General features: G+C 45.1%; 1 protein-coding gene across 12 annotated transcripts in view; it reads left to right on the forward strand.

Moving 5' to 3' along the window:
• The window catches only part of LOC106576236 (myotubularin-related protein 5), a 73,664-nt gene extending 65,584 nt beyond the window's left edge, over positions 1–8,080 (forward strand). For all 12 annotated transcript variants that reach the window (XM_014153285.3, XM_014153291.3, XM_014153288.3 and 9 more), the window contains 8 exons: positions 3,226–3,352; positions 3,571–3,701; positions 3,959–4,201; positions 4,310–4,417; positions 4,649–4,854; positions 4,952–5,039; positions 5,232–5,363; positions 5,531–8,080. In XM_014153285.3, the coding sequence (XP_014008760.1) occupies positions 3,226–3,352; positions 3,571–3,701; positions 3,959–4,201; positions 4,310–4,417; positions 4,649–4,854; positions 4,952–5,039; positions 5,232–5,363; positions 5,531–5,629 (1,134 nt within the window). In that variant the 3' untranslated portion in view covers positions 5,630–8,080. The remainder of the gene's footprint in view (positions 1–3,225; positions 3,353–3,570; positions 3,702–3,958; positions 4,202–4,309; positions 4,418–4,648; positions 4,855–4,951; positions 5,040–5,231; positions 5,364–5,530) is intronic.
• The last annotated feature ends 2,574 nt before the right edge of the window (positions 8,081–10,654 follow it).

The raw sequence follows: 10,654 nt of genomic DNA on the forward strand, positions 1-10,654 counted from the left end.
ACACTCAGTATCTGGGTCGTTCCCATAATGAGTGTCTTTTTGATATTTTATGTAGAAATTGTACACAAATATTGAATTTTAAAATCCTGTTATATTAAATGAAGTGCCCTTGAATATAGACCGAATGGGGGAAAAATGAATACATTTTGTGTGTCCTCTAACTTGTAAGAAGATTTTTAACCCACTTAATCCCAACAACATCATTGTAAAACACTAGTTATCTTGTTGCTTTGATCGTCATTTCTGAAGATGATTAATTATTTCATGTGATTTTAATTTTAAGGGGGGAAAAAAGCCCCGTTCCTCATTTTAAGGTCAACCCTGTCACGTGAACTCTCATTTTAATATGGGGAAACTATTCCTATTTATTTATTCAAAAGAACCATCTAATAGTCAAATCATAGAGGTAAAGCCGGTGATCTGGTTCTACTCTTTGGCCATTTTCTGGTGTTTGGTAACTGAGTGGGTCGAGCCTAACACGTCAACCCTGTTACCCATACAAAGACGGGCTACAAATGTTTAAACTTATTGGTGAAGCTTGCATTGTTGCCCCTCCCTGTTTTACACAACCTTCCATTCCCCCTGTCACAATGGGATTTATGGATAATTCAAGAATTACTATAGTAATTTTAGTTAACCTCTTGAGATGGGGTTATTTTTTAAATTGAACATGTGCTCTTTATAACAATGTTAAAATTAGGTGAAATGTTTTTTTTCTTCAGTTTTTCACACTACTCAAAAGGCACCTAATTGGTGGAATGACCCATATCTCACCAGGATCCTTTGTCTCTTTCTGCAATAGACTGTCTTTAAATAGTCTTCTTCATGTAAACTGTTACAAAGCTCAGCCGAGAACTATTAACCTGGATCAAATATTTCCTGAATGTAATCAGATGAGTACGCTATGTCCGACCATCCTGTTATATGGATGTGCTAGAACAGATTATTTAAAAGTTTTAACATGTCTTCCTCCTTTCCCCTTCATCCAAACATTTGTTTGAGAGAGTGCAGAGTCTGCTGACTCTCTGTGGCCCTTCCTCATTTGAGTAAAAGTCTGTTCAAAGTGGTAGAGTGGTCCAGGAGCGTGTCAATTTTGAAGGGTAGGTAAATGGAAGAGTTTCCTCCCCTCGAAAGCCACCTTTCATCGAGGATAGTCATACAGTGCATTCGGAAAGTATTCAGACCCCTTCAAATTTTGTTACGTTAAGACTAAAATTGTTCAAAAAGTATTTAATCAATCTACTCATCAATCTACACACAATACCTTAAAATTACAAAGTGAAAACAGGTTTTTAGAAATTTTTGAAAATTTATAAAAAATAAAAAACAGATCTTATTTACATAAGTATTCAGATCCTGGGCCTACCAGGTGGCGCAGCGGTCTAAGGCAGTTAAATAGAGATGCGTTACTACAGATCCGGGTTCATTCCAGGTCTGTGCCACAACTGGCCGTTGCCAGGAGTTCAATAGGACTTGGCACATCGCGCCCTAGCGACTCCGTGTGGCGGGCCGGGTGCCTACAGACTGACTCTGGTCGCCAGTTGAACGGTGTTTCCTCTCACACATTGGTGCGGCTTGCTTCCGGGTTAAACTGGTGGCTGTTAAGGAGCGCGGTTAGCCGGGTTTCAGAGGACGCATGACTCCACCTTCGCCTATCTTGAGCCTATTGGGCAGTTGCAGTGATGAGACAAGATCAACTTTTGGGAGAAAAGGTGGGTAAAAAATATTACTTAATTGGAGTCCACCTGTGGTAAATTCAATTGATTGGACATGATTTGGAAAGGCACACACCTGTCTATATGAGGTCCCACAGTTAACAGTGCATGTCAGAGCAAAAACCAAGCCATGAGGTCGAAAGAATTGTCCGTGGAGTTCTGAGACAGGATTGTGTCGAGGCACAGATCTGGGGTACCAAAAAATGTCTGCAGCATTGAAGGAAGGTGACCAAGAACCCAATAGTCACACTGACAGAGCTCCAGAATTCCTCAGATGGGAGAATCTTCCAGAAGGACAACCATCTCTGCAGCACTCCACCAAGCAGGCCTTTATGGTAGAGTGGCCAGATGGAAGCCACTCCTCAGTAAAAGGCACATGACAGCCATCTTGGAGTTTGTCAAAAGGCACCTAAAGACTCTCAGACCATGAGAAACAAGATTGAACTCTATGGAGGAAACCTGGCACTATCCCTACGGTGAAGCATGGTGGTGGCAGGTGTTTTTTAGCGGCAGGGACTGGGAGACTAGTCAGGATCGAGGGAGAGATGAACGGAGCAAAGTGCAGAGAGATCTTTGACGAAACCTGCTCCAGAGCACTCAGGACTTCAGACTGGGGCGAAGGTTCACCTTCCAACAGGACAACAACCCAAATCTCACAGCCAAGACACGCAGGAGTGGCTTCGGGACAAGTTTCTGAATGTCCTTGAGTTGCCCAGCCAGAACCCAGACTTGAGCCCGATCGAACATCTCTGGAGAGACCTGAAAAAAGATGTGCAGCGACGCTCCCCATCCAACCTGACAGAGCTTGAGAGGATCAGCAGAGAAGAATGGGAGAAACTTCCCAAATACAGGTGTGCCAAGCTTGTAGCATCATACCCAAGAATACTCGAGGCTGTAATCGCTGCCAAAGGTGCTTCAACGAAGTACTAAGTATACTTATGTAAATGTGGTATTTCAGTTCGAAAATGTTAATACATTTGCAAAAATGTGTAAACAGTTTTTACTTCGTCATTATGGGGTATTGTGGGTAGATTGAGAAAACAATTTAATCAATTTTAGAATAAGGCTGTAACGTAACAACGTCTGGAAAAAGTTAAGGGGTATGAATACTTTCCAAATGTACTGTATGTATCCTATCGGAGTTCTTCGCGGAAGAGTTTTGAAATCTGCCACACCCCATTTGAATCAGCTTTTGTTTTTTCGTAGGAGAAAAGCATATACACATTTAAAAACAATATTCTACTTTTATCTATAAAATGTCTTGCACAACTAGCTACATTTTGTTTTATCACGTCATTTATCACATTCGCCTGGTGACGCGAGAGGAGAGTCTAAGCTCGTTTTCCTTCTCCTCGATTATCTTTGAACTTTTTCTAAAGGAGGTGAAATAGGACACAGGAGTTGAGCAAATCCAATTGAGAAAAGGCCAGTGAATGTTTGACGATCAGGAAGTTGAGCAGTAAACAGAGGAAGAGCAACTGACGTGTTAAATCCTGTCCCCCCTCCTCAGATCCACCTGCAGTTCCCCATGGAGTTTGAGTTCAGTCAGTACTACCTGAAGTTCCTGGCCTACCACTACGTGTCCAACCGATTCAGAACCTTCCTGCTCGACTCGGACTACGAACGCATCGAGCTCGGTGAGCCTTTTCTCCGTTCTACAGATAAGGGCTCGAGTTTTTCCCTTATCAGATGGCCTATCTCCAGATTTAGGTTACATGGTTAGGAGAAACTCCAGACCCCATAGATACAATCTGAATTCTTATAAGTAGGATATTTCTGTACACTTGTGGGTGTTTAAGTGTAACTTGTATGCCAGTTGAGTGATTGAGTTGATAAACCTTCTGTCTGTGTTAAGGGGTTCTGTACGAGGAGAAGGGGGAGAGGAAGAACCCGCAGGTGTGTAAGTCAGTGTGGGATTACATCGACCGGCTCAACAAGAAAACACCTATCTTCTTCAACTACATGTTCTCACCAGAGGATGAGGAGGTGAGTGAGCCTAGAACTCTACTGGGTTACGTTAGACTGCCCCCTGGTGGGAAAGTTTACTGAAAATTCAAGTGGATTTTATCCATTTTCTAATCAAGTGGAGGTTTAGTTTTACGATCTTAGACTTAAGATGCACTAGACAATCTTGTAGTTAGAATTATAACTTTTAATTACATGCACGTTTTGTGGTAACAAAAATAATTCCATTTGTTCATTTACTAGTGAAATCCCTCTGTTTACTATTTTCTTTTCCCCAGGTGCTGCGGCCGTACAGCTTCATCTCCAACCTGAAGGTGTGGGACTTCTACATAGAGGAGACGCTGTCTGAGGGCCCATCTTACGACTGGGAGCTGGTGCAGAGGGGCCGGCAGGAGAGGCTGGCTGAGGAGGTACCTGACAAACCAGACACCACCACCCCCAAGTCACAGCGACACATCGTCTGGCCCTGCTACGACAGCCGCAGCAGAGTGGTACCCGACGCCATCACCAAACTGCTGCAGGTTAGTGGCGATTACTTACACATTACGTACCATCAGTATACTGCAGTAGTCCCTGTATAACCCTAACTTGTTGTTTTAAATGCTTATACATTAATCTGACTGTCCTAGGACCTGCAGAGTCTGGAAGCAGAGTTGGGGCTGCCACCGGAGAAATGGAAGGACACCTGGGACAAGATCAAGGCCAACCAACGGGTCGAGGCAAAGCTGGAGAACAGGGTGAGAAACGCTGGACAACCAGAAGCTAACCTAGGGTTTCACTGGCTATTAGGATGCCATCCTTCTGACTGACAAACTTAGACACTTATTTAGACTTTTTGAAGATTATTTGAAAATAACTTCTTGTAATGTGGCAACTATTTGTTTCATTGAATAGATTAGCCCTCATCTAATCGGAGGATATCCTCCTCTGTGTTTTCTTGCTCTTCCTCCGGTTTCTTGCTCTTTCAGCCGTCGTTCAACAGCTCTTTGCTGATGTCGTCCAACCTGAGTCACCAGCGGCGGTCTCAGGGGGTGTACCTTCCGGAGAGTGGAGTGGGCTCCTCCATTAACCTGGCCATGGACCGTGAGATCAGCACCACCTCCACCCCTGTGGCCGGGCGCCCCAGCACCAGCACCCTATACAGCCAGTTCCAGAGCACGGAGAGTGAGAACAGGTCTGTACCCACTCCCTTATCACTGCCCCAGCAACACATTACCCCTCGGTGTGTTACGAAAGTGACTGACTGGGTTTCTTCTACCTTTGACTCCCAGGAGTTTTGAGGGCATCCTGTTTAAGAAAGGCGCGTTGCTGAAGCCATGGAAACCCCGCTGGTTTGTGCTGGACAAGACCAAACATCAGGTAAGAGGAGGGAGGTGGACTATGATACTGATGGTGATTGTTACTGTGGTGGTGATAATGATCTCTCTCTGTCTAGCTTAGATTAATGATCTCTCTCTGTCTAGCTTAGATACTATGAGACCAGGCAGGACAAGGAGTGTAAGGGGGTGATTGTTACTGTGGTGGTGACGATAATGATCTCTCTCTGTCTAGCTGAGATACTATGAGACCAGGCAGGACAAGGAGTGTAAGGGGGTGATTGAGCTGGCGGAGGTGGAGTCTGTCATTCCAGGCACGCCCACCATGGGAGCGCCCAAAAACATAGAGGAGAAAGCCTTCTTCGATGTGAGTTACCAGAGCCCTCAGGGTGATGTTTTTTATGAGTGTGTATTGTGACATGTTATGATCAGCAAGTGTGTTTGCTAAATGACTAAAATGTAAAAAGGAAATATATGCGGTAACATAAAAACGGTCAAACAGTCTTAACCTCTCTCGTTCTCTTTCTACGGCAGCTCAAGACGACCAAAAGAGTGTATAACTTCTGTGCGCAGGACAGCCCCAACGCACAGCTGTGGATGGACAGTATTCAGAGCTGCCTCTCTGATGCCTAGAGAGATGCGCGGCTCCACCATAACAGGAACTATCCAACCAGGAACCAATGAGCAATGCTGAGGCACCCGATGGACATCTCTGCTGGCCAATCACAGGAGTTCCTCTCCAGAAGGAGGCGGGATTGAGACAGATGGGGGAGAGTCCTTTCCACAGTTGAGCGCCGTTCAGTGTCGGTAGTAGTGTTGAACTGATGTCACGTTTCAGTGTTTTTGTTATAAAAATGAAAGAAAGAAGTCCCTGAATGACCACTCGCTTTTGTCTCACCGTGTTGCTGGCTGCAGCCTGTCACCTTGGTAGTACAACCACTCTTTGCGCTGGATGTCTATGCAAAATGGAGCTAAAAGAAAGAAAGCATGATGTAGTTTGTGTGAGCTTGAAGATGGACAGTTTCTCACTAATCTAACTGGGGCCTCCAGCATGCAGATGTAGACCCTCCCATCTCCTAGAGACTACAACTCCTATTCCGCCACACACCTCAACACTCCAGGGAGGAAGTAATGGTGAACTACATTATCCAGCCTTGTCTCCAGCCTGTTGTCCATGAAAACAGGAAGTGAATTGGAGTGTTTCCTTTAACAACAGAACACAGAATCGTGCAGAACAGTCATCATGGTTACCTGCTAGCTAACGTTGAAGCCTCCCGTTTCCCCGTCACTGCCTGATGTAGCTGAATCTTACCCGTGAGGAGTTGGACACATAGATCCTCTCCTCTAAGATGTCTCTTATTCCCCAGACACACCACCAAGGGAGCCCTCTCAACGGTTTATGAAGGATTTCTATTTTTTACAGCTGATCTGTTACATTTTTGGGTCAGAGAGATCAGGCCTCCTCGTTATCACACCCAGAGAAGTTGGTGATATGCTGTTATTAGCCCTCGTGATCAAACCAGGAGAATGGCAGTGGGAGATTCTAAATCCGCAGAACAATATTAGTGTTTACACAAGAAGCTATGGGCTGTACTTCTCAAGCTAAAGTTCTTCCTCTATATTTCTTATCAAATACAAACCACTATTACAGTTGAATGTTAAGGGATGCTGAAGGAACAGGAGGGATATATTTTTGTGAAGATTAATTTATGCACAAAATGGTAAAAACAAAAGGTGATTGATGGGGCCTGTGGGCAGAGCAGAGGGGATTATGGGATGGATGACTAGTCTGTTTACATGGCACAGTGCTGAGACTGGATCTGGATATGACCCCCCACCTCCCCCTCTGTTTCTATGGTCAGGTTTAATGTTGGACAAATGGTATTTCAGTTATACAAGTGCCAGTGGATTTTAACATGTGACAAGTATTAGACAGTTGGATTGGAATGTGCTCTAAACAACCAATTTTGTTTTCAGGTAATATAGTTCTTAACCAGAGGGGGGCGTTAGTGGTGTTCAAGGCACTTAAAATAAATCAAATCCAACTATAATTACGCAGTCAATTAATAGCATTGTAAGTCTCAAAAGCATGTGTCCGAGCATAAGATATCACTCTCTGCACCTACTCAGCCTTTGTTTGGTGGTCTGTGAGTCACAGCTTGGCTTCTGAACAACTGCATCTATGTGAACAGTAATACTTCAGCGAGTCCCAACTTTCTCGCCGCTGCTCTTCTGTCTAAACCAGTGTTTTTAGCTAGAGGCTGTTACATTCTATTCTTAAGCCTGTACATAGGAGTCAATGTCTGTTAGAGCCTTGTAGAGAGAATATGTTTAGCTGGAATTTGTGAGATTGCGATTTAAGTCAATTGTTCGTTTTTTTTATGCTACAGAGCAGTATCGGTTAGCCCTCATTTTGAGCCCCCAAGTTACGAAAACAGACACTCTCCTCGTTTAACACAAACATTGCCGTGTAAAATATGGTTATACTGCTGTCTTGTTGAACATAAAATTTGAATTGTAGATTTGTGTCTAACTCCTTTTGTATATACTACTCAGATTTGTATGTAACGTTTATGGTAGTAATTTATTTAACTTTGTCTCCTTGGTAAGAAAAGTTCCTCAAGCACCACTTATTTTAAATTAGGAATCCAATGTGCCATTTGTTTATTTCTGTGTTGTGACTAATTCTACTACTTTTTGGAAAATGTGCTGTGTAAGTAAACCCTCAATGTCTTTTTTTTTTTTACATTGTCCTTCCCCAATATCAATCCCTAAGAAGAGTGGAAATTGTGTGAGCAAGAACTAGCCTCCCTAGTTTTACGGAACCTCATTAAGTTGCTTACCTGCACAGGTGGGGTGTTTAAAATGTCACACACCCACCCCAACAGGCCAGCTCATCCCGTTTTCTGCAGTCTACTAATCTCCTGATTTGGGTAGATTATATCCACAACATTAATCAGATCAGTATAATATAACCTTATTTATTTTTACTTTTTTTTTTCTAATTAGAAATTTCCTTCTGAGCCGGGTCTGTCAATCATGTAATATTTTTTAGAATTAAAACAAAAACACTGTGGGTTTAAACTTCACTGGTTTGTCCTTTTTGTCTCAAGTCCTTATTTAGTCCAAGATTATCACCAAGTAACAAATGTTAAATCTGTTAATTTATGAAGCTCTCAATTTTAGAGCTACATGAGTTCAAAGACACAGCACCAACCAGGGAATGAGGTTGGTTTTACCTGGCTATGTTAGACACAGAACCAGTATGAAGGTGGATGTGGTTAAATAGATGACGGATCTATTAATTATACACTGCTCAAAAAAATAAAGGGAACACTTAAACAACACAATGTCACTCCAAGTCAATCACACTTCTGTGAAATCAAACTGTCCACTTAGGAAGCAACACTGATTGACAATACATTTCACATGCTGTTGTGCAAATGGAATAGACAACAGGTGGAAATTATAGGCAATAAGCAAGACACCCCCAATAAAGGAGTGGTTCTGCAGGTGGAGACCACAGACCACTTCTCAGTTCCTATGCTTCCTGGCTGATGTTTTGGTCACTTTTGAATGCTGGCGGTGCTTTCACTCTAGTGGTAGCATGAGACGGAGTCTACAACCCACACAAGTGGCTCAGGTAGTGCAGCTCATCCAGGATGGCACATCAATGCGAGCTGTGGCAAGGTTTGCTGCGTCTGTCAGCATAGTGTCCAGAGCATGGAGGCGCTACCAGGAGACAGGCCAGTACATCAGGAGACGTGGAGGAGGCCAACAACCCAGCAGCAGGACCGCTACCTCCGCCTTTGTGCAAGGAGGAGCAGGAGAAGCACTGCCAGAGCCCTGCAAAATGACCTCCAGCAGGCCACAAATGTGCATGTGTCTGCTCAAATGGTCAGAAACAGACTCCATGAGGGTGGTATGAGGGCCCAACGTCCACAGGTGGGGGTTGTGCTTACAGCCCAACACCGTGCAGGACGTTTGACATTTGCCAGAGAACACCAAGATAGGCAAATTCGCCACTAGCGCCCTGTGCTCTTCACAGATGAAAGCAGGTTCACACTGAGCACGTGACAGAGTCTGGAGACGCCGTGGAGAACGTTCTGCTGCCTGCAACATCCTCCAGCATGACCGGTTTGGCAGTGGGTCAGTCATGGTGTGGGGTGGCATTTCTTTGGGGGGCCGCACAGCCCTCCATGTGCTCGCCAGAGGTAGCCTGACTGCCATTAGGTACCGAGATGAGATCCTCAGACCCCTTGTGAGACCATATACTGGTGCGGTTGGCCCTGGGTTCCTCCTAATGCAAGACAATGCTAGACCTCATGTGGCTGGAGTGTGTCAGCAGTTCCTGCATGAGGAAGGCATTGATGCTATGGACTGGCCCGCCTGTTCCCCAGACCTTAATCCAATTGAGCATATCTGGGACATCATGTCTCGCTCCATCTACCAATGCCACGTTGCACCAGACTGTCCAGGAGTTGGCGGATGGAGGAGATCCCTCAGGAGACCATCCGCCACCTCATCAGGAGCATGCCCAGGTGTTGTAGGGAGGTCATAAAGGCACGTGGAGGCCACACACACTACTGAGCCTCATTTTGACTTGTTTTAAGGACATTACATCAAGGTTGGAACATTTACATTTAAGTCATTTAGCAGACGCTCTTATCCAGAGCGACTTACAAATTGGTGCATTCACCTTATAATATCCAGTGGAACAACCACTTTACAATAGTGCATCTAAATCTTTTACGGGGGGGTTAGAAGGATTACTTTATCCTATCCCAGGTATTCCTTGAAGAGGTGGGGTTTCAGGTGTCTCCGGAAGGTGGTGATTGACTCCGCTGTCCTGGCGTCGTGAGGGAGCTTGTTCCACCATTGGGGTGCCAGAGCAGCGAACAATTTTGACTGGGCTGAGCGGGAACTGTGCTTCCTCAGAGGTAGGGAGGCGAGCAGGCCAGAGGTGGATGAACGCAGTGCCCTTGTTTGGGTGTAGGGCCTGATCAGAGCCTGAATGTACGGAGGTGCCGTTCCCCTCACAGCTCCGTAGGCAAGCACCATGGTCTTGTAGCGGATGCGAGCTTCGACTGGAAGCCAGTGGAGAGAGCGGAGGAGCGGGGTGACGTGAGAGAACTTGGGAAGGTTGAACACCAGACGGGCTGCGGCGTTCTGGATGAGTTGTAGGGGTTTAATGGCACAGGCAGGGAGCCCAGCCAACAGCGAGTTGCAGTAATCCAGACGGGAGATGACAAGTGCCTGGATTAGGACCTGCGCCGCTTCCTGTGTGAGGCAGGGTCGTACTCTGTGAATGTTGTAGAGCATGAACCTACAGGATCGGGTCACCGCCTTGATGTTAGTGGAGAACGACAGGGTGTTGTCCAGGGTCACGCCGAGGCTCTTAGCACTCTGGGAGGAGGACACAAGGGAGTTGTCAACCGTGATGGCGAGATCATGGAACGAGCAGCTCCGTCTTGCCGAGGTTCAGCCTGTAGTGTGGTTTTCCACTTTAATTTTGAGTGCGACTCCAAATCCAGACCTCCATGGGTTGATAAATTGGATTTCCATTGATTATTTTTGTGTGATTTTGTTGTCAGCACATTCAACTATGTAAAGAAAAAGTATTTAATAAGATTATTTCTTTCATTCAGATCTAGGGAT

Source organism: Salmo salar, chromosome 17 (genome assembly GCF_965601325.2).
Source record: "Salmo salar chromosome 17, fSalSal1, whole genome shotgun sequence".
NCBI classification, from domain to species: Eukaryota; Metazoa; Chordata; class Actinopteri; order Salmoniformes; family Salmonidae; genus Salmo; species Salmo salar.